Source organism: Athene cunicularia (genome assembly GCF_003259725.1).
Source record: "Athene cunicularia isolate RWA chromosome 3 unlocalized genomic scaffold, athCun1 chr3_part1, whole genome shotgun sequence".
NCBI lineage: Eukaryota > Metazoa > Chordata > Aves > Strigiformes > Strigidae > Athene > Athene cunicularia.
Genome location: NW_020799097.1, coordinates 109228689 through 109247422, shown reverse-complemented (window position 1 = coordinate 109247422; position 18734 = coordinate 109228689). Strand labels below are relative to the sequence as shown.

The 18734-nt window shown below is 35.8% G+C and overlaps 1 protein-coding gene across 13 annotated transcripts in view; it reads left to right on the top strand.

Annotated features, from left to right (window-relative positions):
• NRXN1 (neurexin 1) overlaps positions 1 to 18734 on the top strand; it is a 717717-nt gene that overhangs the window by 294553 nt on the left and 404430 nt on the right. For 12 of the 13 annotated variants that reach the window (XM_026844498.1, XM_026844485.1, XM_026844489.1 and 9 more), the window contains 3 exons: positions 3910 to 4293; positions 11750 to 11953; positions 14181 to 14207. In XM_026844498.1, coding sequence (XP_026700299.1) covers positions 3910 to 4293; positions 11750 to 11953; positions 14181 to 14207 — 615 coding nt within the window. The remainder of the gene's footprint in view (positions 1 to 3909; positions 4294 to 11749; positions 11954 to 14180; positions 14208 to 18734) is intronic. The other variant, XM_026844491.1, reaches the window with a different exon arrangement.

Here is an 18734-nt window from a genome sequence, read left to right as displayed (position 1 = left end):
TTTGAGGTTATCACATTACAGTGCAAATTATTAACCTTTTCCTATGCTAGCCACAGAAGATATTTGTATGCTCTGTTAGCATCCCTTCTTCCTGCTTCTTTGGAAAGTGATGTCTCTTCACATTTGTAAGTAGAAACACTGAAATGGATTGGAGCACACTGGTGATTTCACAGAACAATTCCTTCTAATCTGCTTATACTTCCCAGAGAAAGTAATATTGAAATCCAGAAAAGGGGGTGTGCATTACTATCCCTGGATTTGTTGGTAACATCTGCCATTGTCATGAGGTCCAACTTGAAATGGTTTCAGTAGAACTTAAAAACTTCCCCTCAAGAAAGATGACAGGGTTAAAAAAATAAACCACCACCACCATCCAAAAAACCAAACCAGATAGATGAAACAGCACACTCTGCATCTTTGTGTCAGTTCTGGATGCACTGTGAATCCCAAGATGTTTATAGTACCATTATTTATTTTCTGTAGGCCCATGTTGTGTGAACTTAGTTCTGCAACAACCCAAAACCACATAATTTTTGATGTATTTTGGAAGTCTTTTATTCTCCCTTATTTTTCTTGGATTTTTGTTTGTTTGTTTGTTTGTTTCACCTGCATTTACAAAGCAATAGTGAGTAAAGTTTGTATTACCTGTCAGAGATAGATAAAAGCTAATTTGGATACCTACATTGGATACCTACAGCAGTGATGGTTGAATGGCTGCCTGAACATGCTTTTAGGAGTTCAGTTGGAAACTAGGCTAACTTGGTAACTGCTAGAATGAAACTCTCGGTGCTTAGGCATGAGGTTTCTGCTTGTTAGCTAGACTAAGATCTATTTGTATTATAGCCATAGTTCTTGTTCTGGACAGTGTGACATATGGTATTTTAGTCAAGCTCCTACATAACAGCTGAGCCAGAATGCGTTATTAAAGCTTTGAGACTTCTGCAGGTGCTAGATGACTTAGTGTAGCTCTCAAGAAAAAGTATTAAATAAAGCTAACTTACAGTTGTTTGATTAAGGATAATACACACAGTATGTAGGTCAATTGAAGTGTCATGAATATGTCCAGCAGTAAATTTGAGATAGTCCAGCTGGGTGGTAGGGGTTCCATGGCCTTCCAAAACATTGAAAAAGATGCTCAGAAGAATTGTTGCCTGTTCTGTTTTTCTATCTACAGTCATGATTAAGATTTCAGAGGGCTTCTCCTAAGGAATATTTTATGTGCTGTCATTTCTTGGGGACGGGAAGGGTTCATTTCTTTAAAAAGCTGTTGATATTTGTTCAAAATAATACTTAAGTTCTCTTCAAGGTAATCCTTTTTGACATTCAAAAGAAAATTTTCCTTCTTCAGTCTACCACCTAACTGTAATTCACAGTCACCAGAGTAGTGGTGATCTACAGTTTCCTTTATTAATCAGCTTTCTCAGCCTTCTGCGCTTACAAAACTTCCATTTGGAACACCATGTTAATGTTGCAGCTCCACTGGCTGAGATTTACCTGTCTTTTCTTGTGCCTCAAAAGCCATCAATACTTAGTTTGGTTTTTTTTTCTTTTTAATTCCAGTGGAGCCCTAGATCTCTTCTAGCATCATGAGTAGCTTGAAAACACAAATGTTCTTGTCCAGCAGAAAATAGCACTATGCAAATGCATGAGCTTGGAGGCTGCAGCTGAGTTAACTTGCGTGGATGCAAGTTCTGCCTGACCATAGGTTTAAAGCATTTGGTCCTAAACTAGTCTGTGCAGTGACAGGTGGGAGTAAGCAACAACTGCAGTAAGAAATACTGTGAGCACAAGTGTGATTTATATTTACACCATCTTTAATTTTTTTTTTTTTAAAGGATAAATGATCTATTGCCTGTAAGCAGCCTTTCTTGATACCAAGGATGCTCTCAGAAAAGTTATCTATCTTGGTTTAGCAGGTCATTCATAGGTCTCCTTGTTTGAAGCAGCTGATTAATAAAATCAAACCTCAAAATGTTTATGCTTGTATGCCTAAGGTCAAATCTATAGCAAGTGTTCCATACAAGTGCCAAGTTTTTCTTCAAGAATCTGAGCAGAAATACAAATATTTAGAGTTAGCAAAAGATGATGGTCTTATCAGTTTTAAACAGGTGGAGGTTTGGAAGAAAAAGGATCTTGTTTCAACATGCCTATTTCTTACAGTTAAGGCTGGAATTTCACTTTGCATCTGTGTGATTATTCAACTGACAGAAAACATTTCTGATAATACATAAAAGCAAAAACTGACCACATCCTCAAACATTCTTTAAACATGCTCATAAACATGCACAAACACTATGCAAGCCTTTGTTTTATCTTTTAAAATCTCTTCTGATAGTAGGCAGACTGTTTGTAGTAGTATCCAACCCTTCTAAAATCCGTATTTCTCAAGTCGACGTGGAAGTTGGACCTCCTGAGACCTCTACCCCCAAAAGCCTTTTCTAAAGGTCCAAACTGTTTAGATATTCATTCTGTCCATGTTGTTTAAGTAAACCTATTTGAACTAACAAAAGAACAAAAAAAAATATGTGGCTCCCTCAGGACTCCATTGCTAAAAGGGAAGCCTAAATCTTTGGATGTATCCAAATAAGAGAATGATCTTTTTCTGACTTGTTTCTGTTTGCTTAAAACTCACATTTTAGTATTTATGATATAAGAATTACGAATTCCTTATTCTCATGCACCACTTGCAGCACAATGGAAGGATTTTGATAATCGGTGTTATCTTCTGGAATTTGTGTCATACTGACAGTGGAAATAGTGAATCATGTCAGTTCTATGTATATACGTATGATAAATACATCGTGGTAAATGTGGTTCTTCAGTGTCTTGTTACCATCAGTACACTTTTAATAGTGTGTCCAGCAGATTACAATGCTGTGTAACGTGGCTGGTACATTATAATGTGACCTATATAATGTCTTGATTTATATTTTGCTTGCTTTTGCACCCATATAGAATGGTAAGGTTCACTTCTGTGAAGATCTACGTGAAGTTTCTTTTTTCAAGTGATTCTACTTTTTAAATAAAATTTTGGTTGACATTAATATGTTCTGTGACTCCTAAATTTGGTTTTCTGCCTATTCAAATTATAGAAATTTGATACCTCATTAGTTTAAAAAAGTACAACAAAGAGGATCTTCACAGTTGATTACAATCTCTTTCCTCAGACACTTTGTAGAAACAGAACTTTATTTTAGGTTTAGTTTTGTTTGTTTAGTTTTTAAACTTAAATGGAAAAGATATTTCTGATGCCCTGAGGTTCTACATACATACTCTCTCCCTCTCTTTGTAACATGCACACATTTTGAGATAAGTGTCAGAGGCATTGATTTTCCCTCTAGGAGCACATCACCATCTTCTTAATGATTGCCTGTCTGGCAGCTGATGAGAGTATTTTCCTTCTGCACTTAAAGAAAAAAGTCTGATCGAAAGCCCACTGAAAGTGGTGAAAGTCTTTTAAAATACTGTGTCTTTGGATCCAAACCAAAGACACAGATTTGCCTCCCAGGTTGCAGCCTATCAATGCAACCTCAGTCTTAGTGCTTTGAAGCACATATGAGGTAGATTTTTTTTTTTATTGTTGTTGTTGCACAAGCAGTATATTTCTGAAAATAACTGAAATGCATTCCTCATATCCTTACAAGATTGGTACGGTGATTTTTACTTTTTCTTATGTTGCAACCGTGTGCATAAATTTTTTCACATCATTTACTTCCTGACAGTATTTGTGCTGCATTGTAATTAAAATAATTAAGTGTATTATTGTATAGCTGCACAAATAGAATGCCTGTTTCATTTATAGATATTTGCCAGGTGATAATGTGACATGTAGATTAATGACTAAAACAGCAATACCAAAATTTTTTAAATGTCTTGAAAATCATGCATTTTATTGTCTTTCCTTCTCAGGCACTATATCTGTGAACACATTACGTACACCATATACTGCACCAGGGGAAAGTGAAATCCTTGACTTGGATGATGACCTGTATCTTGGAGGCTTACCAGAAAATAAAGCAGGCCTCGTCTTCCCAACAGAGGTGTGGACAGCGCTTCTCAATTATGGATACGTCGGCTGCATTAGAGATTTATTTATTGATGGTCAAAGCAAAGATATTCGGCAGATGGCTGAAATTCAAAGTACAGCTGGAGTAAAACCCTCATGCTCAAGAGAAACTGCAAAACCTTGCCTTAGCAACCCCTGTAAAAACAATGGTGTATGCAGGGATGGGTGGAACAGATATGTTTGTGATTGCTCTGGTACAGGGTACCTTGGCAGATCATGCGAAAGAGGTAGGTCCCATGAGATGTCTGCATTTCTGTTTTATGGAATCCTGCACAATGGTTAAAAATTGTAAAATCATTAGCTCTCCTAAGGCAGAAGAAGTGTCTGTGGTTTCACTTTAAGTGAGATGGAACCCTGCTCTAAACTGATACCATTTATGTTGATACCACTGTGTAATTAAATTTACTTTTGAATGCCACAGTATCACTTAAATCCATAGCCATGAATCAAAGCAAAAGGATAAGTGTAGGAATCTGTTTCTTAGTTATGGGGGTTTTTTTAAAGATCCTAGTACCCAGAGAAACAGTTTCTACTTATCTTAAATCACTGAGTATCCCTCTTGCCTAGAAAAGGTAAGTGTAGAGTCGACAAAACCCATTTATTTGATTGAAAAGGTGCATAGTGTCAAGAAAGATGCTGAGGTTATAGGAAGAAAGCTCTGTAATTTAATTAAAATTACAGAATACGCTAATAAAAGATTTTAAGCAGGAAAACAATAAAAAAAAAGCGTAGTCAATATTTTAGGTGTTTATTTTTATTCTCTTTGGAATAGGAAATGTTTCAATGCCAGAAGTTGTCTTTTTTCATCTCTCAATTGACACAGTACAGTTTCTCTTCAAGCTGAAATCTAAATCTAAAGTTTAGTGACTGGGAATGTAAGTTTGTTCCACCTAGCTTGATTCATTTTTCTAGTTAGTAAGATAAAACAAAAATACACAGCTTTTAAAAACAAAAACTCGATGAATGTTTAAGGTGAATGTAAATAGACGTGCATTTTTTTAGAATTAATACCATCATGTTATTAGCATCTTCAAGTAGATTCTCAGTTTCTTCTATTTTTTTCTGTCTTGCTTTTGAATATATATGCGTTTGGCTCATGGCCGGTTATTCTGGGATCTCCAGATTGTTCTCTTACTGGTGGAGTGAAGCTGGCAGAGAGTATACATAACCGAGCTGTCTGATGCATTACAAAAGCCTTCAGTTAAACATGTCTGGTGTACCACCCTGTGGCAAAATTCTGCTATTACATATGGCAGGAGTAAAAGCAAGATTTGCATTTTTTGAACTTGAGAGCCAGGAAGCGTTTGCGTTAGAGACAAAAACACATACAGATCTGCAGAGAATTTAAAAGCAGGCTTCATCATGGAAATTTCTCATAAACCTGTTTGACAGGTGGTAATATTTTCTCTAGAAGACTTATTTTTCTTATTTCCCATACTTTTATTTTCAGCTGTATTCTAATACAGACCTTGATTTTCCCAGTGCATTCCCCTGGCGGGAATGGTGGTACTATGGTGGTGGCGTTGGCTTCTCTACAATTGTATTTGGTTCTTGTCCAACAGAAATATGCGCAGCAGTTCAGACAGTATGGGATCATTTCTGCTCTTGGGTTTCCCTCTCCAGAAGATACTGCACTGAAGGAAGATCTCGTTCCAGTAATATTCATATCCCAAATGGTCATGCATTAGTAAGATTATAGCTTTTGGGATTCTGAAAGCGACATGTTGGCATCCTACCACACAAAGTTGTTATAACTAGTACCCATGTGTGGTAACTGATAAACTTTTGTATTTGGTGATACAAGCAACACAATTATAATTGTTCAAGCTAATTTAAATAAAATAGGAACATGTTCATCTCAACAAACAATACAGTTTTGCAAAGAAAAGAAAGCGTTATAATAAAATATTGAGATTAAACAACTGGAATATTTAATTAAACATTAAGTGATTTAAGGTATCTTCAGTAAACAAAAGCATGTAGCTACTTTTTAGTACTGTTATTTATTTTTCATGCTTTTTCCTCTAAAATAAGAATATCAGCATCCATATGTAGATGTATTGTGTACAATGCAGTATCTGAAATCATTTTGGTCTGTTAATCAGTGCACAAAAAACATGGAACACAACTCAGTTCTATTTTCATTTCAGTATACTTAAAATTAGTATTTTTAATATCCATGTGCTTTTTATCCTGTTGCAAGTTATTCTTGATTTTAGTTTTGATTTTCAGTAAGGTTAAACATCAGTATAATCTGTAGATTGGCTTTAGTGGATTATAGAAACTAAAGCAGATGGACAGACAGATGTTGCAGCAATGTAATTTGGCTTCCTGTGTTATTTTGATCGTGGATCACAATACATGACTGCCTCTCAGCAAAAAGTTTTGCAGGTGTATACTTCTGACTGGATGGCAAGGAATAATGCACAAGAGTAAATTCATCAAACAGTGCTAAGAAAAAGTAGGCATGCAAAGAAAGCTTTATCAAGGTGACATTTCTGAGGATGAAATGTATTTAAATTAGAGTGTGTGTGTGTGTGTGTACACGTCCACATTGTGCATGCACACACGCCTGCATACACACATATACATTAAATAAAGAAATATAGCTTTCATTCCTTGCATTATCTCTGAATGCTTTAAAATTTTAAAAAAGGAAAAATACAGGTGATGTGATGATAGGTGGTATGAAGAATCATGTGTTCAAAATATTATAGTAATTCCATCTCTGACTTTAACACACAGGACCTATTAGTTAATTTAAGTTCTTATACCTTTACAGTGTGGCTTAGGACCTCAATCCTGAAATAATACCAGTGTAGAAACTGGGAGGAATAATTTCAACTTCTATTCGTGTATTATCTAGTAACTAATTTCATATCAAGAATTGTTTCCATCAGATTGATGGAAAAGTTCCTTGTGATTCACTAAGGCTGAAGATTTGGGCCCAAATGGACTGAAGCAGTTGCAATAGAAAACATGCAAACAGTGCTTGGGTGAGTGCACACCTGTCAATAGGAAAAATCTACAAGTCTGAATTTGAATCGGTAGCCATCAGTACACGTGAATACTCACACAATTTATAGGAGTAAAATCATATATATTTGTGTGTGTTTTCAGGGTGGGGTATTGTTGCTCTACTTATACTGGTAAATAAAACAGCATCAGAGAGCAAACTCCAGTACTTGATTACTGATGATCCAGGTTGTTTATATACTTCCTGGCATGGCTCTGGACTGTATTCTCTGTAACTTTCTGGGCAAAGTTTGTGTGTGATTTCAGAGACAGCAGACACAGATGGTTCTGTGGGATGCAACACAATCCTCATTAATTGCAGACACTTTGAAAAAGCGGGAAAAATTTAATAAATCTATCTTTGATTCTTTAGAGGCACCGCAAGGGGTCCAGAGGAAACAAGATCCTATTTTATTTATTAAAATACATGCAGTAAGCATCCATACTTACCAAGCATCGTGTTGTTAAAAACAACACAAACTTGTCTGCAAAACTTACAAGGAAGAACACTGAAACTCAAATTCTTAGTCCTTTCCCTTTAATTTAAATAAACTGTGAATCAAAGAATAGTATCTATTTTGAAAATTCTGTTTCTCTCCATAAGTATCTGGCTAAGCATTCTGAGGGTAGAAACAGGTATCGCAAAGTTTCTGGAAAAGTAGGCGCCTCAGTCTCTTCAGCTATTTAGGTAATCCCAGCCCGAGTGAAAATTAAGGTCCTGAATCTCCTCTCCTATCAGTACTAGTCTGTGCATCCTTGATGATAGGTATGGAACTGCTTGAGGTAGGAAGGAAGAGTTTAATCTGAGGAGATTTTAATCAGAAACAAATTGAAGGAAAAAATGGAGAAGGGAACTGAACTCTTCAGTATTTGGGGGAGGAGGTGTGTGGTGGTTCGTGTGGGTGTGTTAGTTGCCTGGTTTTTAGCATAGAAACAGCAAGGGGTTTTAATTGTAAGGTTTATAAAAATTTCAAAGAAAGAACGTATAAAGTATTTTTTATCAATCACTGAATTATATCTTACTGTTTATTTCTTGTTAATAACTCTGCTGTATGCACTTATTTGCTGCAGATTAGTGACAAGAAAAACTGTCACTAATGTTTTTTTAAGGGTATTCTGCTATTTTTCTTTTCAATGCTATCCTTACAACACTGAAGTGGTAGTAAAATCTGTATTCCTTGCCATGGAAACCCTGATTCTTTTAATGAATAGCACATTCTCAGGTAAACTTAAGGTCTATTAGCATTAAATCTAATAATTAAGAGAAAGCTGAACAAGAGAAAAAATACATTCTGCCAATACTTACGTGAGAACAGTCAGCAGTGTAGATCTCAAAGGAAGATGAGACACGTGTCCCTTTGGAATTAGTTGTTCCAAAGCAAAGAAAGTAAAAGTTAGGGGCAAAAATTAACGCATACTTCTAGCCAAAATGTTCCTTCAAGGTCTGGATAACTGGTGTAATCCCCAGTGCTTCTCCTCATTCAGGTCACCATTTTACTGACCAGGCATGCAAATTAACAACCCATTCTGGACAACTGAAGTAACTGCAAAATGGAAACAATGACATTAATCAACTGAAACAATCTCTAGTTCTAGGAAAGTCAAAACAAAACCAAGTTCTTCTTATTTCATCTTGAAAACTGTTTTTTCCTGCTGTTGGAAAAGCAAAGTTTTCTGTTAATGAATGCCACCAAGCATAATGATAGGTTAATAAGGCGTTGCCACAAAGAATTACAAGAAAACACCAGTAAGGGAACAGGGAACTACTTGTGCTGTCTGAGGTCTCATACATGTACCACTAGATGCCTACTGTCCAGCCAAGACCAACAGAACATGGAAATTTGCAGAGCTGAGAGCAGTGCTGAGTCCAGTGGAAGAGATGCAAACTTGAATACATGATTCACATGGCAAAACCCAGCTTGCCATCTGTAGAGAGGAACACAATATTGACAAAATGTCATTCAACCTTTTTAATGTTGCAATTGTTTATTAACGGTTTAACAGCAAAAGGTTTTCCTAACAACACTTGTACTGGCAGACTCATTTCAAGTGAGTAGATTGAACATAGTAGTATTTTTTTGTTTTAGGAATATGTAGTGTCTCCAATCTTCAGTAACAGTTTTCAGGGAAGTGCTAAATCATCTTTGATCAAATCATCCCTGTTTCCTGCCAGTTTTGTGTTTTGTTTTTTTTTTTTACTGTGATACCTTTGTGTTTAGAAAGCCTGTGCCTTGGAGCTCCCCATACTGAAAGGAGCTAGTTGACATGAGGGGGTTTTCTCATTGCCCCAGAACTTTTAAGTCATTTGATCTTCTGTTCAGTCTCCTTGGTCTGTTCTTGGAACATCTGTTTCTAAAATAACTGGCACAGTATGTTTTAGTAGAATTGAATATCTAATCACTTCAGGTCTGTTCACCATGATGTTAAATACTGACAGGTCATCTCTGATTAAGGCAGTTCCTTCTCTTTTTCTGCAATTTTCTAAAAGACTGAATAATTATAGGAAAGCTGGTAAACAGTTCCAGTACTGTTTCTGACAACTTTCTTTTACATTATCATAAAATAATTAGCAAAAGACCTCTAGTGTTGTTGGATGCTGTCCATCCTATAACAACTGATTTTGCTGTTTATGAAAAACCTGAATACTCTTAATGTGTCTTTTCTAACAGACAATGTAAAATACCTTTTAATTTCTCTTACATTAGCATGTAATTTAAACTTCTATGCCAGACTTCTTTACCTAAATTGTGTTTACCTTGATAAAGATCTTGGGAGCTTTTCATGCACAGACTAGACAGAAATAGGAATTAATTATATGCCACTATTTGCCCCTTTCCCTCCACCCCCCATCCCTGCCCAAAAAATATCCAAACAACCCACACCAAAACCAATCAAAAACCCACAAATCACTCCCCACTGAAAATTCTTTGACCTGAAATCTTTTATCAGGCTGGTAAGAGTTAAGTATTTAATCTGCTTAAATAAATAAATAAATAAGATAAAATCAGGTTTAGAATATGCTGAAAATATTATTACCTGCATAGTTAGAAATCATCAAACTTGTAAATGTAATCTAACCTGTTATGTCTAATGACTTTCCAGTATTAGTAATCACTTTTTTCCAGCATCAAACTGTTTTCTTCGAATTTGTATTGTGAAAGTCTGGCATTATTAATGATCATACCATCTATCTCTTTTGCCTACAATATGTTCTCAGAATTAGTGGAACATTTGGTCCTTCTGTGGACCATGTAGGCTGGAAGTCTTGAAGAACTTATCTGTCTTCCACAGTACACAAGAGATGCAATAGAAATGGTTTTGACAAACTGTCTTCAGTATTGATTAATATTAAAAAAATATTCCAACACAGTTTTAGTTAAGATACTGATTAAGCATAGCATCAGTAGTATCAATCCTTGAAAATACTATTGCATGTGGGACCACAATACACTTTTGCTGTAGATGTGTCTCCATTATATTCAGCAAACTGAAGCACAGAGAAGCTTCCTGTAGGTGTTCTCTGCCGTCTTCTCTTTCTTCTTGTTTGTCATTGGCCTGTTATTGAGCAAGTAACTGATTTTTTTCTTCAGTGAGTTAAAGTGCCCTCAGGATTGCATCTTTTTCTGAGAAAGACGCATCCTGTTTAGACCTCATCATCTAACACTTCAACAATTACTGAGAGTTTTTGGATGGATTAAAGAATGTTGGAGACACATGGAAGAAGTTACAAGGTCTCTAGTGAATTAATGGTAGTTAAGCAATCAGATGTGCACAAAACAGGGCACATTCAAATAGTATATTTTGCCATTCAGGTGGTGGGTTTAGTTATGTGGGTGTGGTTGTATGTTAGTGGGGAGCCTACTGAAATTCCTGCTGGTCTGCCCACTGTAAAGGCTCTTGCTCGTTCATTGCTGCTTCCATTGCCAAAGGCTGTGATGATTAACTGGCCGCAATGCTTGATCGTCCTGGAAAAAGGACTTCCTAATATATTGCAGAAACAGATGTTTCCTTTGCTTTCTAGGAAGTGTTGTACCTCCCTGTGAGCAGAAATGCAATCTTTCTGCTACCTTTCTCATTATGAGCCTGGAGGCTGGGAAAAAAATACTTGTGGCTGGTCGCTCTGGTCTAACAGACTGACCCCTCTGTGCCAGAGCCGTTTGCTAGGAGGGTTTCCTCTAATGTTTGAAAGTGACAGTTATTTGCTTGTCTCTGGGGTTTTAAGATCATACCCTCAATATGCCAAGTCCAGTCTCACTCTTCTTGTTGAGGCTGTCTTAATCTTCATATGCGCATTTTTGATTCTGTCATACGCGGTCATTGTCATCATGAAACAATCTGCACTCCATCCAAACCATGTTTAGGGATATTTACCTGTTTCAGGTGTCTTTTTGCTAACTGGATGATAATTCTAACTGTGGTAGTAGCAATCCTGATAGGTTTATACAGGAAGTATCTGAAGGTAATTATCTAGGTGGATGCTGCTTAAAAAACCCAAACCCAAACCAAAAAAGCTCAAACCCAGTGTTGATTATGTTTTCCAGTAATAATTGTGATATGTGATATGTAATTTTTGTGTTATACTGCATGAATTGACCATCTTCTCTTTGAGCAGTTTCAGTAAATACAATATAATTCTTTAATAACTGATTTTCTCCTTTATGTTTTCAGAGGCAACAATTTTAAGCTATGATGGAAGTATGTTTATGAAAATACAACTCCCTGTTGTGATGCATACAGAGGCCGAAGATGTTTCTTTACGGTTCAGGTCCCAGCGAGCTTATGGAATTTTAATGGCAACTACTTCTAGGGAATCTGCAGATACCCTTCGTTTAGAGCTGGATGCAGGACGAGTTAAGCTAACGGTCAACCTAGGTAACAACCTCTTCCTCCAAGAAATTAACATTTCCTTTACATTTTTCTTTTTGCTTGCAAACATTTATGAAACAGCCTGTTTTAACATTAAAAGTAAACTGAAATGATATATAAACACATGACAATGCAACATTTGCGTATGTACATACACACACAGATACATGCCCATTATTATACTTTATTTTGTTTTCTTTTGCATTTTTGTATTCTTTATATACTCTTAACATAATCCATCACAATATTTTTGTACTATTGTGTGTTCTAAAAAGAGAAGACTAGTTCATCAGTGGTACTTTTGGGCTAAATTATCATGCTTCATTGTGGAAGATTAGTCTCCCTCCACAACTTCTTAACAGTAGCAGTTCTACAATTTAAATGTGCAAGCAGAAGCAATGTGTATGTAGGTCAGTTCAGTTTTACCTCCTCTAATTAATGTACAACATGCAAATGTATCAAAGTATTTCTAGTTTTAACACTGAAAACGTTACAATTAGATATTCCCACTGATGGATTTCTTGGTCTCCTTTTTTTAGGTGTCAAATCTGTAGTAAATCCATCTCCTATTTTTTAAACAATTCTGTAGTGGTATTTTTGTAGTATCGAACAATAACACAACCCTTCAATGCCCAAAGACTGCGGCCCTCAGCAAACAGCCATGTGAACACAGAAGGCACAAGCCCTTTTACAGAAAAAAAAAAAAAAAAAAAAAAAAAAAAAAAAAAGGTTAAAGGTTTCCTGATTAGAAATACAATGGACAAATTGTTAGTTTATGGTTTTCTCTAGTTTAAAAAAGCATAAACAAATAAAAGTGCTTCTACCATGCTTATGAGTAAGTCCAAGTCAAGACCTGAAAGAGAACAGAAGTACACTCAGGAAAATGCACATTCAGTGCAGTCATTCCTATTTAGTGGAATGTTATTTTTGAAGGGAATTAAGTATTTTATTGTTTTAGTTGCAGATAAAATTATTTCCAGAAGGTGGGGGCAGAGGGGGGAATAATCACCTAACCCTCCATTTCATAGAAGTGTTGTTCACTGAAATACTGTCCTGGAGTTCAGATTCTAGAAGGGAGCAGAAGTGGTGAAGGGTTTCCTTGTTCACTCTTCTCTTACGGTCCCTGTAGTGCCAAGCCAGGGCTCCTGCAGGCTGTGGCTGCCCCGGTGCCTCTGCTGCAGCGCTTTCTGTAAAAGGGGGTGTGCAGGTGCTGGTCCTGGGCTGTTTGCAACCACTTTTCTGATGCGGTTGACGACACATGACAAACTCAGCTATATGGAAACAAAATCTAGGTTCGATGGTATACATGTTCCTCAAAGGTATAAATCAGGAGTAGCCATCCAAACCAAGTACTATGGCATAGGGTTTTTTTGGGTGGGTTTTGTTTTGTTTTGTTTTTACATTAATAAATGTTGGTAGCCCAGCAGAGGATCCTGCTACAGATCAGGTCATTCTCTTTATATACAAAATATCACCCTCTGTCAGTTTTTGCCTACTTCTGTAGTTCAAGCAAGGAAATAAATTAATGCCCTAGCAATACTATTTCTTCCCCCAACACCCCACTATTGTTTTTTGTTTTGTTTCTTTTTTTTTAAGTGAGGCAAGGAAATAACCTGAAAATAGACAGTATTCTCTTAATTATCACTGTTTATAAATATGTGATTATTTTCTGTATATTAATGTAGCTTTAAATGTAGTCACTGTTCATTTCTTTAGTCTATACATTAAGAAAATCTAAACCCACAAACCCCTGTTTATAGGCCTGGGAAATGAGCTTTGTATTTTACTACTAAGTTTTTGAAGATCAGCCTTTGAGGTATATATACACAAGTTGTCCAAGATGTCTGACTGTGGCCTGGCTTGCTCTATGACCCATTGTGACGGAGCACTTTCTAATTGCATTGAGAGAAATTACCTGTTCTTTCACAGATGGGGAGAAAGTTGCAGCCTGCTGCAGTTAAGCATCTTTGACATTTAATCCTGTTTTTTCACTTAGATTTGTCACCATGTAGCTTTGTTTGAAATTGGCCATTTTTACCCTATTTGTCGTTTCTATTTATAAAGATTTATCGCAGTATATCTGGGTTATAACAGTATGTAAAGACTGATGATATGGAGTGGCCATATTTGCATGTGTCTGTCCCCGGAAGGGTGGACTGTGATTTTATTGGATGTCTGCAGCTATTACCTTGAAGGATAAATTTTCATTTTTCATCTATTCTTCCCCATCTAGACTGTATCAGGATTAACTGTAATTCCAGTAAGTGCCTATTCAAACTTTTTAAAATGTTATTCCACCATTATAAAATATGCAAACTAGATGAAAAAGATTGTGGACAGCTTGCAAGTGCTTGATAATTTATTAATGAAATGTGATGATTAATTATCATTGTGTAAAAAGTCATCATATACTCTAGTGTGTATTTTTTGTCCTTCCCATAGGATATAACTATTAACTAGAATATTAACAAAGGAAGTATTCTACAGGTTGTAAACATACACATAGAAGAAATGGTACCTGTAGTACTCTATTATTGTAAACAGGCTATTTTATTGCCAGGAGCCACAGAATTTTTTAACTAGAATTTCTGAGAAGCTGTCACATATTTTTCCCCAGATCCTCCATCTAGTATTCTTGACATTTTACCTCCAATTTACGGTGAGACTCTTGGAACATAATTGTTCGTAGTACAAGAATTTCTATTTTATAATCCTCCTAAACAATTAACTGTATTTACTGGCTGCTTATAACACTAGTTTTGCTAAATCTTTGTTTTATGGAAATCTAATATGTTACAATAAGGACGTTATTAAGTCTGAGAATAACCATATTTCTATGATGATTTTTTACACTCTAACCGTGTAAGAAACCTTAAATTGAACAATTTTTCTCTGTGATATGCATGTTTATGAAACAGAGGGAAACATTTGCCAGATGAATGGACTAAATTTTAACTTCTCTGATATTATTTGGATTAAGAGGCTATATTCTGAAAGGAGAAAAAGGACTGTGATTTTATTTTGAGTCTATGGAATTCCTGAATGGTGTCAACAAAATTATTGATAGTAAGTATGGTAGATTTGAGTTTTGGGTTGTTTTCTCTTTTTCTTTCTTACAGGTTTTGCAAGCCAGAAGTCTGGCTTTAGGCAAATAGAAACAAAGATAAACAGCAAACTGCATAGGTAGAATCTGTAGTTGTTAATAGTTTCCCAAAAGAAATTAAAATCACAAACCATTGTAGTTTTGTAGTCCACAAAGAAAGTTAGGAAACTGCAGTTATTTATAACGTATCATCTGCTAATAGATTTTGCAATTAATAAACTCACAAGACAAAAATACAGCATTTATATTAAAAAGCAAAGTTTTCTTGGGGCAAGTTTTAAATCTAAACCATCCTTAAATCCAGACAGACTTTTCAATACAGTGAAGATAATACTTGCAGGTACCAAAGCATAAAGATAGCTTCCTCATATAAAAAAAATAAAATTAAATTATTTTTTTAAAAAAATTGTTCAGTTATAAAGCCAAATATTTCCAGTTGCCGAAAATGTCCATTGTCTGTTGCCATAATGTATTAGATCATGAAAAATCTCAGAAACATTGTTCCTGTGACAGCCCAAGACACTGTTCTCTGATCGTGGCAAAGTCCCAATTAGAAAAATATTTCCAAATATAAGACAAGCAGCTTTTTGAGCAGAAATGTAATGAGTGTGCCTGCTGGTGGTAAATTCCTTTTTCCTTAGGAAATACAATATTGTGGGTTTTTTTCTTAATTTCCTTAATGAAATTAGAAAATCCCCCTGAAAAGGGAACTGCTAACACAGAAAAAAAAAATCAGTAATAAAGCCACAATACAAGGGGTGTTTGTTTTTTAATATCTTTAGACAAAACGAGGTGTGATATAAATAAAGATGATTTCTAATTTCCGTTTTTAAGCAAGTTTAGGATCAAAAGAGAACCTTCAAAAACAGAGTAAGTAATAAGCCTCCAATGAGAGGATTGTAAACAGGAGAAATATGTGTACTGTTCTTCTTGGTCTCACAGAAGCAACATAACTTCTGTGCAAAATATCCTTGGTATCAAATACTCATAAGTTATTTTTCTTTACAGTTTGTTTAAAGCCTTTTTGTTATTAGAAATGAACTTTCATGATTAGTTCCATCTCCCTTTGGTGCTTTGTGTACTGAACAGGTTTTCATGAGCTTTCAGTACGGTAAGTACTACAATGCTTTCTTATTGGCACTCGCTGTAGTATTTCAACTACCAAATAATATTTCATGAGCAATTTCTCTGTGTTCATTTTTAGATTATGAAGAATTATTGCTCTAAACATTCCTTAGAAAACGCTTCCTTATTAGGCAATATAAAGGATTTTAGTGGAACACACAGAATTCGTTTCAAAGCAACAACATCCAGAATTTAAGCCTTAATCTGCTAACAGTCTTTCTGCTCTCTCTCTTCCTTACATATATTCATGTGTTTAAGTTTTGTAGGAATTGAATTGCGATGGGTTGATCGTTGACAGGTTATTAGGAAAATGGTCTTCTCATCGCCAAAGTGCCTTTATTTGTTCCCTGGACGATTATCAGTTGATTATTGCCAAATTGTCTATTGCCAGTTGACCACTGAAGTGGTCAGTTAATAAAGTCACCAGCACAGTTGTTCCCCTGAGTCCTTGCAGTGACTCGCCCACTCCACGGCTCTGCCGAGCAGAGACCGGCACCGGCACGCTGGCTCTTGGGGAATTCAAAAGATTCACCCACCTCGTAACCCACCGCCTGGGACGAGACAGTAATACATAGTTCAGTGCCTATCTTTGGGGGTCTGCTGAGAGCTGGATGTATATCAGTCCTGATTTTGTGTTGAGAAAGAGGTAAATCTGGTTTTCGTGTTTGAAAAACTTTTTTTCAGATTTTTCCCGTTTCTGTTGCTTAAAAAATTAGTCATAATATAATTTTACTGTTGGGACTGAGATGTTATTTATTATAGCTAGACTAGTAATCGTTAAGGTCAGGATGGACCTACCTGATTTGAATTTGGAAAGACAGCTTTAAAAAAGTAAAATCAGACATAAACAAAAATTGGCATTTTGCTTGAGAGAAGAAAAGGCAAATATGACTGCTATGAAAATATGAACCTTATTTCCTACAGTGAATTACAAACCTAGCAGATATACTACTGCACCCCGTCCTCTCATTTTCCCTTGAGTGCAGCCTGAAACCTGTTGTCTTCTCACTGCAGAGCAAATGACTAACTGTTGGCTGAGATTTTGGTAGCAATTTCTTACACACTTTGTCATGCCTTCACCTTTAGCTAATGTCCTGTGTTGCAGAAGAGGTGACATTTTGTGGTCTTCCTTGTTTGAACTACAGACTCTTCAGATTTCAAAATGTGAATCAGATGCCAGGTCGCTACTGTGCTTGTGCCTCATTAACAGTATTATGGAGACTGTTTACTTCATGCCATTTTTGTGGAACTTAGTGGCATACTGAAGTCAAACTTTTTTTTTTTTTTTTTTTTTTTTTTTTTTTTTTTTGCTACGTCAGAAGATTGATGCATTTATAAAACCGTACACCACTGGAAATTGTGTTGTGTCAATCAAAAAATACCACTGCTGAAATAATGGGTTTGGACATCCTTAAATCACTTCATTGTGTTGTTCAGGCTTGCAGCTTTACAAAACAGAATTGTCTGTCAGGCATTGAAATAAATGGTCCTTTTAAACTTGCAGGTACATTTAGGTCAATATTGAGGCTGACATCAGGAGAAATGGGAAAACTTATGAACAGAAATGGCTACAATGGTTTCAGTATTAGTTCTCATAGGCTGAGGAATTAGGTTAAAAATAAGACTGAGGTGAACAACGTTGGTTCAAGTAACATGAATGTGCAGCATTTATTGGCATTAGACATTCTGTAAAAAGAACTGTAAGTTGATTGCTTTTCCATTATATACAAAATTGATGAGCTAATCATTAAAAATTGCCTAAGGAGAAATGCTAAAAAAATAAAACTAAAAAAATGTATTTTTCATTTCAGAGAGGGGAGTAGCTGTTGCCTTTTACTTGCAGACTGTAAAGCACAAATCCTATTGAACTGAATGGGATTTTTTCCTAGTATTCTTAGAGATAGAACTTCATCCCACAAAATTTACTTGGTAGATCAATAACAGTTTTTGAATGACTTGTAAACAGGTGTGCTATATTTCAATATTTTTCACTGCTGCAATTTTAAGGGCTACTATCCAACTTATTTCCCCCCCCCCCCCCCTAGTTTTAATGCTTCCAAAACACTATCATCTGAAAATTTCCAGGTACCTGTAACTCTAGAGGATCCTGGTTTTTATGTGCAATATACTTTTTTGACAAGCATGTAGTCTTGCGTGTTATTTAATTTTTTGTGGGGTTTTTTTGCATTGCTATAATTTTTGAAAAATGGTCTATGGTTTATGAGTCATCAGAGTAGGACTATAGGATTTTTATTAACTGATACATTATACAAATAGTACTGTTAACAGTTAACTGGTAAATAGCTGGCTCTCATTTCTGAATCTGGTACTTTTGTTCAATATGAAAATATACAGGGTAATAGCTCTTTTGAAGGTAAAAGCTTGCTTTTTTTTTTTTTCAAGTGAAAGCTTGCTCGACTAGTGGCACATGGTGCAGGAGTGATTTAGGTCAGTTCTCCGATACACGGTTTTGCTTCTGTAGCAGTAATTCGTAGAGTAATACCGCTGAATTCAGCTATACTCAAATGTAGGACTGTCATAAGAAATGAGTAAGAGTTG